At 38.3% G+C, this 19,279-nt stretch overlaps 1 protein-coding gene across 1 annotated transcript in view; it reads left to right on the top strand.

Moving 5' to 3' along the window:
• Positions 1-1,030: 1,030 nt before the first annotated feature.
• The window catches only part of CNGB3 (cyclic nucleotide gated channel subunit beta 3), a 64,390-nt gene continuing 46,141 nt past the window's right edge, over positions 1,031-19,279 (top strand). Inside the window, exons 1-3 of the mRNA XM_042869492.1 lie at positions 1,031-1,138; positions 4,208-4,283; positions 16,668-16,788. Coding sequence (XP_042725426.1) covers positions 1,031-1,138; positions 4,208-4,283; positions 16,668-16,788 — 305 coding nt within the window. The remainder of the gene's footprint in view (positions 1,139-4,207; positions 4,284-16,667; positions 16,789-19,279) is intronic.

Here is a 19,279-nt window from a genome sequence, read left to right as displayed (position 1 = left end):
AAATATAGCATATAGTAAGAAGTGGTCAAAGGCAACGTAGCTAAGCTAACCAGATACATGCTGTCTGGTTTGCTGCTGCACTCTTAATCTTCTTACTTAACAGAGCATTATGATATTCAATTAAGTGAATTGCTTTTAGCACATTCAGAGCCTGATAAAAATAACTAAATACCCATACTACATGAGAGAGAAATGAAATAAAGGCAGATTAATCACTTTACTAGGGTCAGGAGGTGAACATGCACCTCCACTGGTATCAAAATATTATATTTGCTATGGTCTGCCTATTGCATCACATTAAGGAGTTGCAAACATCTATTTCATTAGTCACAGATCAACTCAATAACACATTCATTGACTATGGATGTCAACAGTTATTAACAGGTTCCCAAGGGCACTATCCTTTTAATGTCTGCTACATTCCTTTTGCATGTCTTCTTATTACAAATTAAAACCAGCAAATACATTACTTTTTTTTTTTTTTTTTTTTTTTAAAGAAAAAAGAAAAAACAAAAAAATATTGTAGCTTGGTCATTTTTTAAAATGAGAAATATGCATAATTTTGCAGAATTTCTTAAGAAATATATATTCTCCACTAATACATATTACTTTCACTATATTATGCTTTATGTACATCTTTATCACAGTTCAAGGAACATTTTCAATAATCAAGGAATAAATTTACTTATTCTAAAAATATATAATGAAAAATTATATGTTCATAATGAGAATATTGTTCTCAAAAAGGCTCAGTCTACAAATACACGATGATTAAAGTTCCCCACATAAGCCAATTTAATCCTCTAAAATTGCACATAAACATAACATAAATAACATAAAAGATAAATCTAAGTGGTGAGCAAAAGCCATGGCTAGAACAGACTGTAAAAGGAATTTCGTTAAGGCATCAATCAGAACTAAACCTGATTAAGAATTTAATTGGCTTGATTACTGACAGCAAGAAAGCATATGTTACTGCCTACTCACAGTAAAAGACTTATAGAGGCTTCAGGACAGCTGAATGGGCAAGATGTTTAAAAGACTAAAAGGAGTGTTTTCCAGAACAAAATTATCACCTGAGCAATCAGACAGTGAAAATGAAGGCATTCCTCCACCATCCAAGCCATCTACAGACCAGGTATAGTGTATTGTTCATAGACTCAATAATATAACCTTTTGGTTGGGGAGTATTTATATTTAAACAGATTTACTTAAGAGCATATTGATCATTATTTTGCAAAACCAAAGAAATGCCTTTATTCCTCTCTTCTTTCCACCTCTTCTTTATGAAGAAAGACTTCCTCCTTTAGCAAATTACTTGTCAAACAGAACTACCCTAACATTGCAAACAGGGAATTAGAAGCATTATTATGATCGCTTTTGTTGTGCTGATGTATTTCTCTTCACTTTGTTCCCTGCAGGCAGAAAATGTCAGTATATGTATTCTGAATAGTGGAGTGGCATACAAGTGTACATCACCCTGCTTTTCAACTGTTTTGTGAAAGATAAAGTAATTTAGTAACCTTCTTTAAAATATATATTTCATTTGGCTTGCTTTTACTAATGTAATTCAATTAGAAAAATACAGCAAGTCATTTTAGTCTACATTATTTTAGCAGTTCTTTGCTATAAAAATTAACTCATTCTTTTCATATCAATTAATGGAATATTTTTAAAAAAGCAGAATACTATTCCTTTTTTACCTTTGAAATATTTTATATCTTTAAGTCTTCTACCAATAATGTCAGTAAGTGTTTTGAGTGTTTGTTTTGTTTCTTTTGTTTGTTTTATTTGTCTTACCTCGACATAATTACAACTTCACAAGCAAAATGATAACAACTTAGGATTAAACCAAATAGTTAGGACTGTGAAACTGGTTATTTAGTATCAGTCTAAGCTATTAATCTGAATTCAGAATTGATAAAACAATTTAAAAAAAAGTCAGTAGAAGGCTAAATTTAATTAAGTGCCTTTTTAACATGTTTGCTGTTGTCTAGCATATGCAACAGCTGACTTAAATTCTGTGAGTATTAATCTACATACACATAAGTTCCAAAAATTTTACCTTATCAAAAGAAACACTGATAAGTGATAATTTGAATAATTTCTTAGAACTTGCATTCTTCTGAAGCTAATAGTTTTGTACAGCCTCAACAAGAGATGCAGTTGAATCCAATTGCTACTCAAATTTCATTTCTGATTGTTATAAACATAGAAAAAACAATTTTTTGAGCAGGCAAGTCCGTATTGCCATCAACTCAAAATGGCATCATTGTATTACAGAATGGTTTGGGTTGGAAGTGGTCTTAAGGATCATCTACTTTCAAATCCCATTCCATTAGATCAGGCTGCCTAGAGCCCCATCCAACCTTGTCTTGAACATGTCTAGGGATAGGATATCCACAGCTTCTCTGGGCAGTCTGTGCAACTGCCTTACCACTCTCAACAGGAAGAATTCCTTCTTAATGTCTAATCTAAATTTATCCTCGTTTAGTTCAAAGACATTCATCATCATTTTCCATTCTTCAGTCACAAAAGACTTTCTCAGCCATGAATATAGAGCAAACCAGTTTTTAGAAGCTGTGTAAAGTATTAGCAGTTCACAGGAAACTAAAGAAAATAGTCTTATAAAAAGAAGCTGTGGAATGATGAACTCTGGTAAGTGAAAACCCAGTGAAGACTTTAAAACACAGGGGAAACACAGAAGTGTTGAAATTCACCAGAATTAGATGAACAATTTCTATTATTTTATAATTTAAGTGAAAAATTCTTTTGTTACATTTTTTTATCATGGTCTAATTATTTAGGAATATATTAATGAGCATGACACTTAGTGGAGGGACCAAAGCATCAGGAAAACTGATACAGAACTGCACTAAATTAAGAAAAAATTTCTGATGGAAAACGATATAGTCCTAATACTTTTAAAGCATTTCACTTTAAAATTTCTAAGAGCTGCAGGGAAAATTGCAAAGGTAACAGTGATTCAGCTACAAAGGTCCTGGAAAGCAAAAGTTCTCACTGATGAGGAAAAAAAACCAAAAACACAAGTGTGTGTAATTCTGGAAGGTTATTCCACATTCTGCTTCCTTACAATGCATCATATGGCATTACTCACAAAAAGAAAAAGTGATTGAATAGCTTTTGGGCCACTATGAGTATTGCTCTTCACATCAACTGCTTTTGTGTCAATAAAACATTTTCTTGAAAGAAGAAAAATCCTGAACTTGAACAGCTGAACCCTGTTGTAGGAAAGAAATATATATCCAGATTTTCCTGGAGACGTGGATTACTCTTTTCACCAGAACGATTCCATACATCAATGCAACACCCAAATGGTAATATTAAAATGATACTGCTAAAATAGAGGTAGACAAATGAATGAGTTAAAGATTAGCACATTTCTGTTTGTGAAAATATATCCTCTAAAGAGAAAAAGAGACAGGTACATAACATCTGGTAACTATAGAGCATTATATTCACATTGATATTTTAATTTTTGCAGATAAATATATTGTTTTGGGAAGAGAAGAGAAAGAAGTGGGGGTTGGACTTGATGATCTCTGGAGGTCCCTTCCAACCCCTACAATTCTGTGATTCTGTGAGTGGAAGTGCAGGAAGCCCTGAAATCCCCTGAATTCAAATAATTTTCCATGCTCTCAGTAGCCAGTATCTTTATTGTTACTATTACTAACTAGCATGATGAACAACAAGCAAACACATTTGGTCTGGGATAGTAAATGCTCATGAGATTGATTAGCACTGTGCTATGACATAGTACTGTGAGCGTACAAAAATCCCTGTGCACTTCTCATTCCCGCCCCTCAGACCAATGTCAACACTAATTAAAAGCAAGGTACATGGCATATATTAATTTAAGGATGCAAACTAACTTACGAGTGGCAGTACTGAACAAGCTAGCTTTGACAACATTAAAGAGGCTCTGGGACCAGCAGCAGAATTCCAGACTGCATAACTGAGGATGTGCAGCACATGTGAAGACATCAGTTTTTGGTTTTAGCATCCAACTCCTTTTGTGAACCTAGCTGGAAATTCTGATCCAAGAACACACATAGCACTCAGGAAAGCAGCTCAGTAGGTGTTAAACTTGGTTAGCCAAATTGCTAGCAAATGCTTTAAACTCCAAATCATGCTTATCATTCTCAGTAATGACCATCTATTTTCTACTTCTGTTTATTTTCTTAAGAGTGAAAATACAAAAAAAGATGACACACAGAAAACTGAGGCCAATAAGAAGGCAGAGCCTTCACCAAAGGAACAAGGTCAGTAAAATGTTTGAGTTCTCCAAGGTTATCTGGAAAAAAATATATGTATACTGTATACAACTGTAAAAAATGTTTTCCTCTGAAGAGTGCTGAGGAGCTGGCCTTGTTTTTCATTTCTGGGGAAAATTAAGAACTCTGAATTCTCACTGACTTCTATCCAGTGACTCGCTGCAGGAGTACTATTCAACTATCATAAAAAGGCAACAAACTTTTCAAGCTTTTCACAAACTCCATTGGCTTGTCCACTTTTATCAGTCAATCTAACAAAACCTATTTTCTATTACTGTAAGCCTGATTTCTTCTTAGGAATTCTTAAAATAAAGACATTTACTGGATTAAGTAAGAAAACTCCATATTTCAACGCATCATCATACATGTAAAAAAATAAAAAATAGAAAAACATTAGCCAACACAATATTCAACTCTACTGAGGAACATGAACAGCTGGTTGCTGGGAGCTATGACAGGTGGCTATAGCTATTCTGCTCCTTCATATACCTATTTATTTATTTATTTTAATAGGCATACCTTATATCAGAGTACCATAGCTCTGAAAGAAAAAGTATAAAATAAAATAAAATGAACACACAGAATGAATACTGCACAGCTACCAAAATTAAGTGTAAGGATGAGTAAAGCAATAACCATTCATTGACCACACCCCCCACATCTGCAGCTCCTTTTTCCATTCTCCAGTAGCAAAGGAAAGCACAGAATCTATGTTTTTTTACTAGTTCATCCTTTTTCTTTCTGAGGACAATTCAGGTCCTCTTTCTTTCCATAAGTTATCTTTCTAAGTGAAGAGCGCTTCAAAAAGATTACAGGATAACTTGTATGATCACTTCTTGCACTTTGTATAATTGTAGCTGGTGTCACAATCCCTTTCCTCATATCATGAAACTTTAAACAAAATACATTGAATGAGAAATATGAGAAGTGATGGCACAGAAACAACTGCTTCACTAATTTACGTAGGACAGTGTAGCAGTTAGCAGTGCAGATACTTGTCTCCATGTTTTTAAAATCCACAGTTCTCTGGAAGTTTAAAAGTCCTATTTTCAAACAACCAGAGGATAGCTTCTCTTTTGCATATGGGTATTAACAAGTTAGATAGACAGTGGATGTACAGTCCAAAGCACTTACACAGGCACCACACTGCATAAGGAACTCTGTCTCAGGGAAGAAAAGTGAGGCAGTTCATGCCAAGGCTGCTGCAATAAATAAAGTCTCCTGCAATACTTAGTAATCTTTGTAACAAGTCTAAAATCCCATAGTCAGCTGCTAAAAAAGAAAATAAATAATATCTGTGGACAAGCAAATGACAAGAGACTAGACACAGCACTTTGTGATGTATGTATGTATTTGGACAGAATTTTCAAAAGTACAGCCACAGCTCAGCCAAAACTATTTAAAAGACACCAGTTAAGGTGAGGAATTAAAACTAGACAGAGAAAAGGTTTTATGAGATCTCTAAGTAGTTTCTCTGGTTTAATCAGCATGAAGCAGATAAAACCTCTAATCACAAGCTCTTTGTGCAGCTCCACCATCCTGAAATACAAACCAACATCCTGAGGAGAGCTCATCTTCACCCCCTTCTTTTCCACATGCCCAAAAGCAGCCACCACCTTCTCCCTTCCTCCAAGCACTTCGAAAGATAGCGTGATGTCCCCTGCACTCAGGAGGCATAAGTGGTTAAAACTTGGCCATTTACATTCTCAGCAGAATATCTTACTTTTGGCTTCATTGCTGGCTGCTCATTGCCTCCTCTTCAGTTGCCTGTTCTCACTAATTGCTTTGTGATAGCTCCTGCATAATTAGCTCATTCTGTAACTCACTGTGCTAAGTGGATTTATTTCATAATGGATTCATTTTTTAATTTTTCCTTGTATTACTTTATGTACTCAACAAAATATTATTCACAAACTTAGAGATTATCTATGATATTGAATCCAAGCACTATAATTTTTTTCTTATTTTTTACTTATCATCTTCCATAACTGACTGGCTATACAAATGCTTCACCTGTTTTACACACTGTTTTTCATTATCTCTGCTGATGATTACGCTATTTAGAATGTCATGTACAGTCTCCACCTGCTAGCATGTCTGTTTTATCATCCTCCATAGTCCTGATAACAACCATGTGATTCTTCCCAATCCGTTCTTTTTCTTTCCCTATCTCTAAGCTCTTCTTACCATCGCACATAAAGCTCTTCTAGAGTCTGTTCTCCTTTCATTTACCTTTTCACTTTTCCCACTGTAAAAACTGTTTTACTCAATTCTAATACTCTGTCTTTCAGCCTCCCTACCTCTACTAAAATAGCAGGTCTCTCAAAGATTTTTTCCAGATTCATAGCCATATTTACGAAGCTTTCACTAAAGCCCAAGTCATCATACCCTTATTCTTGACAGAGCCTGAGTGAGAAAGCCAGTCTAAAGCTATCATAGATATTTCTATATATGACTTAATTGCACATCTGGATCAGAAAATAGACATAGCATCCTATTTAGGAGACTATCATGCGGATTTTCAAAGATATTTAGCCAGAGATGCTTTGGAAAGTACGTATAAAATGTCATATACCAACTTTCAAGTGAAATGCAAGTGCCATGCTATAGTGTAAATAAGAATTTGATACTTTTGTTAGACTCAGAAAATCTATATTCCAGGTGAGAAGCCCAGGTAGAATCAAAAATGAATAAATTAGTATAAATGTAATTGCCATCTCTGAATGCCTAGCACCTACAAGTCAGGACAGCTCTAAAGGAATTTTAATCTGTTCCAGATTCTCTTCCCAAAAGTACACTTAGATACTCAACAAATATTCACTTTCCCACTAAAAAAGGGGAAGATCTCTTTGAGAGCAGCGGTGCAGAGAAGGATTTGGGGTGTTGGTAGACGAGAAGTTGGACATGAGCCAGCTGTGTGTGTTTCCAGCTTAGAGGGCCAACTGTGTTCTGGGTTGCATTAAAAAAGGGGTGGCCAGCAGGGAGAGGGAGGTGATCGTTCCCCTCAACTCGGCTCTTGTGAGGGCTCATTTGGAGTACTGCACCCACACCTGGGGCCCCCAGTACAGGAAGGATGTGGAGCTCTTGGAATGGGACAAGAGGAGGGCCACTAAGATGATCAGAGGGTTGGAGCACCTCTACTATGAGGAAAGGTGATGAGAACTGAACTTGCTTAGTTTGGAGAAGGTTCCAGGGAGACCTCATTGTGGCCTTTCAGTACTTGAAGGGAGCATATAAACAGGAGGGGGAATGGCTGTTTACCAAGGTGGATAGTGATAGGACAAGGGGGAATGGTCTTAAATAAGACAGGAAAGGTTTAGATTACATATAAGGAGGAAGTTTTTCACAGAGGGTGGTAACACACTGGAACAGGTTGCCCAAGGAGGTTGTGGATGCCCCATCCCTGGAGGCATTCAAGGCCAGGCTGGATGTGGCTCTGGGCAGCCTAGTCTGGTGGTTGGGACCCTGAACATAGCAGGGGAGTTTAAACTGGATGATCATTGTGGTGCTTTTCAACCCAGACAATTGTATGATTCTATAATTCTATGATAAATGTTTGGCTAAACAAATAAAAACAGCAGAAGATGCTGATAGCTGCCACTTTTTGTATGTTAGCCTAGATGTTATGGAGACTCTTTCCTAATAAAGCAGTTCAAAATTAAATTTCTCATATTCCAGTACCCTAAATTCCCACATTGTTGCACACGAGAGGAACTGCCCCACTAGACCTGCTGTTCACAAACAGGGAAGGTTTGGTGGGAGATGTGGAGGTTGGAGGCTGTCTTGGACAGAGTGATCATGAAATGATAGACTTCGTGATTCACAGTGGAGCCTGGAGGGGGAATAGTAATACTGCTACCTTGGACTTCAGGAGGGCGGACTTTGAATTGTTCAGGGGACTAATAGGGGGAGTCCCCTGGCATTCAGTCTTAGCGAGCAAAGGGGTCCAAGAGAGCTGGTTACTCTTCAAGAAGGAAGTCTTAAGGGCGCAGGAGCAGGCAGTCCCCCTGAGCTGCAAAATGAGCCGGCGGGGAAGAAGACCGGCGTGGATGAATAGGGAGCTATTCCTGAGGCTCCGGGAGAAAAAGAGAATCTACCGCCTGTGGAAAGAGGGACAGGCCACTCAAAATGAATACAGGAAAGTTGTTAGGATGTGTAGAGGTGAAATCAGAAAGGCAAAAGCCCAGCTTGAATTTAACCTAGCTGCTGGTGTGAAAAGGAATAAGAAACTCTTTTATAAATACATTAACAGTAAGAGGAGGACAAAGGAGAATATCCACTCTTTGCTGGATGAGGCTGGGAATGTGACCACTGAGGATAAGGAAAAGGCGGAGGTTCTGAATGCCTTCTTTACGTCTGTCTTTAAAAGTCAGACCAGTTATCCTCAGGATACCCCTCTCTCTGACCTGGTAATCTCGGCCGGGGAGCACACTAACCCCCCTGTGATTCTGAAAGAAACAGTCAGAGACCTACTGCTCCAGCTGGACTGTCACAAGTCGATGGGGCCAGATGAGATCCACCCAAGAGTGCTGAGGGAACTGGCGGAGGTGATAGCCGAGCCGCTTTCCATCATCTGTCAGCGCTCCTTGTTGACTGGTGAGGTCCCAGAAGACTGGAGGCTTGCCAATGTGACTCCCATTTATAAGAAAGGTCGTAAGGAGGATCCGGGGAACTACAGGCCTGTCAGCCTGACCTCGGTGCCAGGGAAGGTTATGGAGCAGATCGTCTTGAGGGAGATCATGCGGCATGTGCAGGGTGACCGGGGGATCAGGCCTAGCCAGCGTGGGTTCATGAAGGGCAGGTCCTGTTTGACCAACCTGATCTCCTTCTATGATCTAGTGACCCATCTGGTGGATGAAGGAAAGGCTGTTGATGTGGTCTACCTAGACTTCAGCAAAGCCTTTGACACTGTCTCCCACAGCATTCTCCTGCAGAAGCTGGCAGCCAGAGGCTTGGATGGGTACACTCTTGGCTGGGTAAGGAGCTGGCTGGAGGGCCGGGCACAGAGAGTGGTGGTGAATGGAGTTAAATCCAGCTGGCGACCGGTCGTGAGTGGTGTTCCCCAGGGGTCGGTGCTGGGGCCTGTCCTCTTCAATATCTTTATTGATGACCTCGATGAGGGCATCGAGTGCACCCTCAGTAAATTTGCAGATGACACCAAATTGGCTGGAAGTGTGGATCTGCCTGGGGGTAGCGAGGCCCTACAGAGGGATCTGGACAGGCTGGAGAGCTGGGCTGGAGCCAATGGGATGAGTTTCAACAAGGCCAAATGCCGGGTCCTGCACTTCGGCCACAACAACCCCAGGCGACGCTACAGGCTTGGGGCGGTGTGGCTGGAGGACTGCGTAGAGGAAATGGACCTGGGGGTATTGATTGATGCTCGGCTGAACATGAGCCGACAGTGTGCCCAGGTGGCCAAGAAGGCCAATGGCATCCTGGCTTGCATCAGAAACAGTGTTGCAAGCAGGAGCAGAGAGGTGATTGTTCCCCTGTATTCAGCACTAGTGAGGCCGCACCTCGAGTACTGTGTCCAGTTTTGGGCCCCTCACTGCAAGAAAGATATTGAGGCCCTGGAACGTGTTCAAAGAAGGGCAACAAAGCTGGTGAGGGGTCTGGAACACAGGCCATATGAGGAGAGGCTGAAGGAGCTGGGAATGTTCAGCCTGGAGAAGAGGAGGCTCAGGGGAGACCTTATTGCTCTCTATAACTTCCTGAAGGGAGGTTGTAGTGAGCTGGGGGTCGGCCTCTTCTCTCGTGTCATTAGTGATAGGACCAGGGGGAATGGTTTCAAGCTACGGCAGGGGAGATTCAGGCTGGACATGAGGAAGTATTACTTTTCAGAAAGGGTGGTCAGGCACTGGAATGGACTGCCCAGGGAGGTGGTGGAATCACCGAGCCTGGGGGTATTCAAGGAAAGACTGGATGTTGCGTTGAGGGACATGGTTTAGTGGGAGCTATTGGGAATAGGTGAACGGTTGGACTGGGTGATCTTTTAGGTCTTTTCCAACCTTAGTGATTCTATGATTCTATGATTCTATGACATAAATCTGGACTAGAGGGATGGGGATAGAAATTTAATAACCTTCCTAATTGCTGGGCCACAGTGCAGAAATGAACTCAAAACCTGTGAAGACTGAGAAGTCAGTACAACACAGAGGCTGGATCTAACCTAGGAGTTACTTGAAATACTCACCTAACATTGTAGGAGGGAAGAACCATGATTTCAGGAAATATTTACATCAAAACATTTTTCCGGAGCTAAAACCTGCTCTTGGCCTGGTATGAATCTGGCTCTTAAGCTATTTTATAAAACCCGGACCCTAGAACATCAAAATCCAGGGTATTTCAAAAAACAAAGATTAAATACATTTTGACATAACACACTGCAGCTCAATAAGCCAAACCTGCCAATGTAAATGCTTCTATAGAATAATCTTATTCCTTGTCTTCTTATCCTTTATACTCTTCACTGGCACACAATCAACCGACAACTATTATTCTGATAGAATGTATTTTTTCAAGATTATCCAGAACTTGAATATGTTTAATCAGCTTGCTTCCATTCTTGCTGATGTGAAACTTTTTAATTCCTTTCAGATATCCATTTTTCATGTGAATGACAGGGCTAAAAGCTGGGAAAACAAACTCAGCTTCTTTAAATGATGTTTCTTTTTGCTGTTAGTAACATGCAAAATAAGCTTTTAGAATATTATAGTTAGCCATTGAAGATGAGATTTGTATTAGAAGTTACTGAAAAACCTCTTACTGTTTTGCTTCAAGACCACCAGTTTCTGAACCATTTTATCTTGCACAGAGCATTCATCCCAAAAGTTCTGCTTGGAAAATTACATATATTTTGTAATGCCAGTAATGAATTTTCTCTCTTTCTTCCATAGGTTTCCCTTCTATTTAAGTTTCTAGGCATTTTGATTACCCTACAGCTACGTTTTTCAAGTATTCATGGATGTAGATCCACTTCTGAGAGCCAGGGACAATCAGGCAAATTACTATGAAAAAATTAACCCAGGAATTTTGTAGATCAGTTCTCCCATTTCCCACTCTACTACTTCAAATACAAAGCCATTCTTTTTGCCTGCTATTTAAGAAAATCTTCTCTGTATATGATAACATTTGAAAGCATTTCTGAGACTTTTAACTATAGTAATGTTTTCAAAAAATGAAAGGACAAAAATTACTGATTTTAACTGCCCAGGATTTTGTTTCTAAGGAATATGTCACAAAGATAGTAAAAAAGCAGACTGCTCTACCATTATCCATGAGGTTAGAGGCTCCTGTTAGCCTCTAGCCATGTCTTTATGCAATGTTTCAAACAATGACTAACCTCAACTATTTCCATGTGTTATTAAAACTGCCAATATTGTTCCTTGTCTGTTAAGTAAAGTAGTCTTATCACATGAATACAGATACCAAATCATGTAAGGTTTTCAAGCAGACATTAAATTCAAAGATCAAAGATAAAAGAATTTCAGGACTTTTTCCCTTAGTGACAATGTCAAAGATTCTTTAAACAAAGAATGACAACATTAAGACTCATAATAAGCATCAGAAATATGCACTAATGTTGTGAGTGTATTACATTTATAGCATGACAGCTAAGCCTATAGCATGTAGTGTGTTGTAAACATCAATATATTTTAAAATATCCATATTTTGTTAAAATCGCTAAAATTTATTCATAGAAGATTCTAAATGACAATGTATTTAATTAATAGAAAGTTGCCTTCTTTCCCATCCTTCAGCCTCCTGATGCTGTTTGCATGGGAAGAGTGGGTCTCAAATAGAAGTAAATAGCATGCTTGTTCAGGCAATCTGCTCAGATCCTCTGTCCCCATATTAGTCTTAGGAAGGAATTAGAGGAAGGAATTTTCCCAACAAGCCTGGAGAGTTTGTAATTTCCCTTTGTAGGTCTACACCCTTTGAAGAACTACAAGAGTAGGGCTGAGAACTAGACAAAATGACGAATTAGCATACAGTGATTGACTATGTACTTCTGAATGCTAAATGTTTACTGTTTAAGGAAATAATCTACTGTTTGAAGGATTGTTATAACCCTCATGGCCACAAGCTGACATATATCCATGGGTTTTAGAGTCCTTTGTTCTCATTGTTATTGTCCGAAGAGAAGTCTGCAACTCTTCCCTGGGGCTTGGCTCATAACAGAGATTTTTGATTGCACAAATACTTAAGTATGCTCAAGACTAAACGATCTAGAAGAGCCAAAAATGATTATAGTGAGAGTAATGTGTTCTGGCACTGGCAAATCTCCCTGTGCCCCTGTGGAAAAAGATGTGTGTGAGTTTGGAAGTAAAAATCAAATTAATTTGGAAAAACTGTAAAGACGCACTATCCAAAGCAGTGATGTGAAAATGTGAATGTAAAAACTGCTTTGTAAAAGCAAGAACAAGGGAGCTGTGCGACCTGGTCTAGTGGTTGGCAACCCTGCCCATGGCAGGGGGTTGGAACTAAATGACCGTTATGGTCCCTTCCAACCTAAGCCATTCTGTGATTCTATGACATCAATGGGCTTCATGCCTGCCCGCCTTAATTCTCATCACAGTAGCAGCTTTAGATACCTGTATTTCACTGTTACAGGAAATAAGTAAAATAATATCAACCCCCTTTCCAAATTAGGCCTGGATCCATCTGTTTTGAAAACTTCTTTAGATTTTTGCACCTTGGCATAATTCTTCCTTCTTTTGCATTCTCATTACTTCTTTACCATGTTCAAATTTATGTAAAGCCAATAGAAGGTTTATTGGCTGTTCCACAAGCCTTACCATCTATTTGATGGATTGTCATCTATTTTAGAAAGCAACTCTTGTGCTCTGAATGTTCTCTAAAATGACTAACACATTGTTCCTTAAAGGCATTCCCTTGGAACTGGTTAGAAGTCAGAGGGGTATGATTTAGATTCTCTAAGCATTGAAGAGTATCTAGGGTATTTTAAATGTGACTACACAGACAACACTCCCACCTTCACACAGAAAGAAGCAACTAAAACTTGACATACAGCTGGCTGTGGTGCCAGGCCCTGATATACTAATCCTAATGCAAATAAGCTTTGTGCTTGTATTGGAAATTCATGAACTCTAAAAATTTGTGGAAGTTTGGAATATTCATCTATTACAATGCTTTATATCAGTCCAAGTACAGATAGCATTTAATGATCTTTGTGGGCTGAGACCTCAGACTGAGTATCTTCAAAGTATTTAGCAGGCTGAGAAGCCATTATCTTTCTGAACTGGGATGCTTGTACACAAGAATCTTACATTTTGTTCCTTGGTGGTCTTCCTGTACAGCATAAGTGTTGCAATGCAGACAGATTGTTTCATCCAAGAGCCTATTATTCTGTGTAGTGTGTCTACACCAATACTACTTTTCAAAATAATGCCCTTCTGAAGTCAATCATCTCTTTTTTGTCCCTCAGTACACTTTAGTTTTTCACCAAAAAGAATTCTAGGACTGTGTGACTGGTTTCCTTTAGAGTAAAGGGTGGCAAGGTCCTGGCAGAGACTGCCCAGAGAGGTTGTGGACGCCCCATCCCTGGTGGCATTCAAGGCCAGGTTGGATGGGGCCCTGGGCAGCCTGAGCTGATTGGGAGCAGCCCTGGCCACGGCAGGTGGTTGGAAGTGGATGATGTCTAAGATCTCTTCCAGCTCAAGCTATTCTGTGATTCTGTGATGAAAATAAAACAGAAGAAGCACTTCACAAGTATACCTATTTAACTTGAGCTGCTGATAGTCACTCAGTTCTGAGGATCACAGTAGACCCAATGTGACATACAACTTCAAACATACTGTGGATGCCAGGTCTTCAGCATCATTACAATGTATTAATTGTTCCTATTCTTGTCTAATATAGGTGTATTCAGAGGCAGGTGCTATGATAAAGAAAATCCCCAAGGAGACAGAGGAATGCTGAGATTAGTCTTCCTGTCACTTATGAATTCATGGGCTTTTTTCTTTTTTCGAAAAACTGGGAAACTAAAATTGCTAAATTTCAGAAGGGAGCAGAAACAGTGGATAAAGAGGAAAATTTTTGCTTTTTCCTCTCATTTTCTACATCATGTTATGTTGACCACAAAACCACAGGAGGCTTATGTGCCAAGGAAAGCACAGAGCCAATAGTATCATTTGTAGACATCCTCTGGGATCAACAGAATTTTAACAGGTTAAGAAGAATTTAATAGGTTACTTTCTGAATCAGTAACAAGAGACACAAATTAGTCGGTTAAAAATACATCACAAAATGCCTCTATTTTCTGAAACTAGGACTATTCCTAGGTTTTCTTATGGAGGATGTCAGTGAAATTCCTTGGAGAAATACATTTTATTTCATTATGAAAATATATTCACTGCATTAGAAGCCTGAATCCATTTTAAAATACTTCTCTTGGCGTACATTTATATATATCTTAAAAGTCTTTTTTCACTAGAACTCAAAGAGAAATATTTGAACTGTGTAATTAAATGGCAGAGGATTCCTCTATCCCATCTTGAACCTTCCCAGTGACAGTAACAGCAGGAGCCCTCTGCTGAGCTTACCCTGTACATGGTCTATTTTTTCCTCAATAATCCCCAGGTGGACCCTTCAGGCAAGAGAAAATATTCGGCAGCATAGATTTCCAATAGAATTTTCCTCAAGATGGTACTGTGATACTAACTGCTGCAGATAGGAGACAATAATCTTCACTTCTATTAGGTGGGCACGATATCATTATCAATTCGAGCTATAAATCCTATTGAATGTCAGAGCTTTAAATGGAATTCCCCTCAAAATCTTCCCAGCTTACTGCTGATAAGTAAGACAAATCCTGCGGGTTGTTTCTTCACACTTCATATTGCTACATTTCTCCCAAAGACTATTAGAAAATTAACCCCTAAACTTGCTAAGGCAAAAACAACAAGCATGTAAGGGAACATGGCTTTCTTTGCCTTCCTTCCAGTTCTCTGTCTGACTCTGGCTTGAGTATTTCTTGCATTTTCTTCCTCCACTCTGGATCTTTGATCCTGGTTGAAACACGAATTCCTTTAAGAGTAGCAGTCCCACCGGGCATCCTCACTTCCTAACCTAATTACTAAGAAAAGAATTCTCTCTATAAATGCCTGACTGGTTCTGTAAACAGTTGTTCATCCTGTAAAATCTGAAACTCAGCTCAAGAAACATCACGTCTGTTCTGAAGAGATGCATGGAAAAAAACTTATCCCAGACCTGAATAGATGGTGGGATAGGGGTAGTTTGGGTTATCTGGTGCTGCAAACAAACTGACCCATTCTCCTTCACTGAATTTTGTTTCAGTGCCTTTGAAGCAATCACCTTCCAGCTGGGCAGCTTAACAGTTTATTGCTGTGACTGCTCATATCCCTATGAAACGAATAACTGCCTAAATAAGGAGATTAGCTATCAGAAAATTAGTCTTATGTTATCTATCAAAAATAGTCAAGGTTTTACTTCCTTTGAGCTGTCTTGAATTTAAAATACTACATACACAACAGGGTCCTGATTTATTTGCTACGATATCTTCATGCCAAGCTTTTTCCTCCTTAATCACATTACTTAAAATATTTATGAAGGCTGGGTTTATTACTCCTTTATGCAAAGTGGCAGACTGATGACAGCTTTCAAATTATTTTTCACCATGAACATTTAAAATAAAAAAATAAGATTAATTGGAAGAATTAATCACATAAGTTCTCTTAAGTGGCAAGAGAATATACCATTTGCATACAGGAAAGTGAAAGAAACTTCTTACTAAATTTCTTTTTAAAATTTCTTGTAATAAAAACCAAGTAGACTAGCCAAGGTTGTACATACTCTCATCCGTAATGATGCATTTTAATCATAATTTACTCATCAACAAACGGGGCTATCATGGCAGCTGAAGCAACAAGAGATACAATGCAGTTCAAACACTGGGACATAAATAATGTCATCAGCATTTGCTATGGCTAAGCAAATATACTGCTTTTTATTTTTCCTCCTGTATTTCATGAGGTATATCTCAGCAGACCTATCTGTCCTCAATTTTTTAAATATGTACACACTATAATTCTACTATACTGCACATGTTCTTGTTGCTGTGTATTGATCATTGTTGAGCTACTTACACAGACATTTAGATTAAGAATCACAGTAAGTTTCATATTCTAAAAGATACACTCGGCATAAACATGTTCTGTTCAACTCACAATGAAATGGATTTATGCTGAAAATCATTCAAAAGACAGGTGTCAGAGTCAGTGTCACAACCACTGAAGAGATAATGGAAGCCATGTTCTGATTCCTCTAAAACTGCTGACATAATTCTTTAAAAACTGGTATTTAGAAACTAAAATTTATTTCCAAATGCAGAGGGAGTTCCAGAAAAACCAGCCAAGTCTTCACAAACTTCACAAACTGAAAAATCAACCGAACCAGCTAAGGCAACTCAGCAAGAGCAGCATCATCTCAATAATGGGAAGGAAGATGCCAAGTGAGTAAAATCAATTTAAAAAAAAAATCAAGTTTTTTTTTGATTGTACATTTCTGTATGCAGTGTATTTCAGTTCTTAGGAATTTCTCCAGTACCGTAAGGATCTGAAAAGCATTATTTCAGTTCTAAGGCAACCATACATACAAAGTATTCATTCAGTATGTGCTTTTGATAGATTCATACCTCATTCTAACTTGCAGGAAAAAGGAAAAGGATTTCTTTAATACCCGTACAAAATAAGTCTAGTAATTGTGATAATTATTATTATTATTCTACCTTAGCAAAGGTGTAAGCCCAAGGTTCCTGCTGTGAATATCTGTAAAGTTTGTCACATCATCCTGGCTTGAATGATTTTACCCTGTACATATTTTTGTACTGTTGTACATTTTTTTTTTGTACATACTGTTATACTCTTAAATCACCACTAGAACATGCAGTTGATTAGAACACTATTTTCCTGAGAAGAGACAAAGAAATTAAACTATATTTGTTCTTCAGAGAAAAAGCCTTTCTTTTCTCCTTCAGGAGATTCTACTGGGTCATTCTACTTTTGGAAAAAGCGTAGGTAAAAGCTTCTTTTACTAAAATAGGATTAAGAGAGAAAACCAAAAATGTATAATCCTATAATAATCTATTCTTACTACAGCACCATAGATTCATACAGCATCCAGGGTTGGAACCCCTCTCCAAAAGGAACCTGGAACAAATGTCTGCTAAGAATATAGAGGTTAGACCCAGCTTCCAAATTAGAACAAGTTGATGAAAGCTTTGTCCAATCTAGTTTTGAATCTCCAAAGATGGAGATTCTATAGTTTGTCTGGACAATCTGTCTACATCATACCTTGCCTTTTTGCTGTAAACCTCCAAGAGCAGTCTAGATTCATATTCTCTATAATCACTCATGGAGCAGTAGAACACTGCAATAACCTCTATCTTCTAAACTCTTCAGCTCCAGTCTGAATAAACGCAATTTTCTCAGTGTCTCCTAGTCCCCAGTCATCCCAATAACCCTAAGCTAGTGTTGTACCATGTTGTCAGTGTCTTTTTTTTTTAAGGGAGAAGCTAATTGTCAATCAAGTTCACTATTTTATTTTGTTTATGCATTCAAATTTACCTACTAGAATTATTTTTTAAGAAAATAATTCCCTTTGTTATGTGAGAAAAGCTATATAAATATAAATGTATGTGCAGAATTTGAGGTGAATGGAAATGATAATGGAAATGATATTAATGGAAAAAGTTTCACCTTATCTTCATTTACTGCAGCTTTCATTTTTTTTTAAATGTATCTCTGCAGGCTCAGATACGTAGAGTAAGGAAGAATAAAGGTAGTAGCCATGTTTGAAGCAGCATGCTTTACAGTTAGGTCAGGCTTGTATATCTCCATACAGTACTTCAGGGTGAAGTAAAAAACTTCCACATAATTCAAATTTTAAAATTCTTAGGCTTGGGTAATATTGCTTTACGAGCATTCATACTAATGCAACTAACTTATCTGAAGTCAATAGGACTACTTATGACAGTTTGCAGGGTTGTGCACCAGGTGTGTCCTTCTTCCAGTTCATCTACATTAGAATAGACTTTTACTCATGATGCAACACAGCCTGTGTTATCTATTAATAGGGAAGAAGTTTGCTGAGTCTCCTCTGAAAGAGCAAAATGATTTTTTCTCTTGTTAAGTAAATGATAACTTTGACAAAGGCAGCATTTATTCCTGAAAACTCCCACATAAACTCTTTGTCCACAAGAAAAAAATTTGCTTTCCCTCTGGACATATACTCATTTTTCAAATATAAAAGTACACTGCAATGGACATTAATATACAGCAGAAAGACATAGCTCTGATTTTCCTACAGCTGTCTCAACACTATTCTGAAAGCATAGATACAGACAGCTACCAAGGCGCTGAACTGCAACAGAGACTGAAACTTTCAGTGTCTGATTGCTAATGGCTTAGATAGGATTCCACACAAGTCTGCCTCTCTGCCAATGCGTCGTTTCTTCCCTCCACCTCTAATGACAACATAACAGAATAATAGTCCATTTCCATGAATAGCTATTTGCTGAGCAATAATAATTTCTAGGAAGGAGGGCTAAGAGTATGCTGTCTCTTCACAGCAAGAAATGAAGGAACAGAACAACACTCAGAATCTAATTTGCACTCTAGTAGAGGACACTGATATCTTATTGACAAGGAATTAGCATAAAACTTAGTTGCAGTCTTCATATTATACCAAGATTTCTTTCTACTGGGGAGGGTTTGTAAAAACATGTGTGCATGTACATAGCCATACAATTTTTTTGAAATGAGGCACAAGCATTTCAGGCAAGATACTCCACAGCATGTAAGGAAATGTGGCACATCCTCAGGAAACAGCAAGGACTGCTCTTGCCTTGGAAGCAGGGAGCTGCCTGAAGGTCCCTGGGCAGAGGTCAGCCCTGGTTGAACTCCTGCAGTGCTTCTCCCCACTGTCACCAAAGGTAGGGCCAG

This window comes from Lagopus leucura, unplaced genomic scaffold, assembly GCF_019238085.1.
Source record: "Lagopus leucura isolate 7727_CA_CO unplaced genomic scaffold, USGS_WTPT01 Super-Scaffold_100002, whole genome shotgun sequence".
Taxonomy (NCBI): Eukaryota; Metazoa; Chordata; class Aves; order Galliformes; family Phasianidae; genus Lagopus; species Lagopus leucura.
The sequence above is the reverse complement of the archived record's forward strand: the minus strand, read 5'-3'. Positions and strand labels throughout refer to the sequence as shown.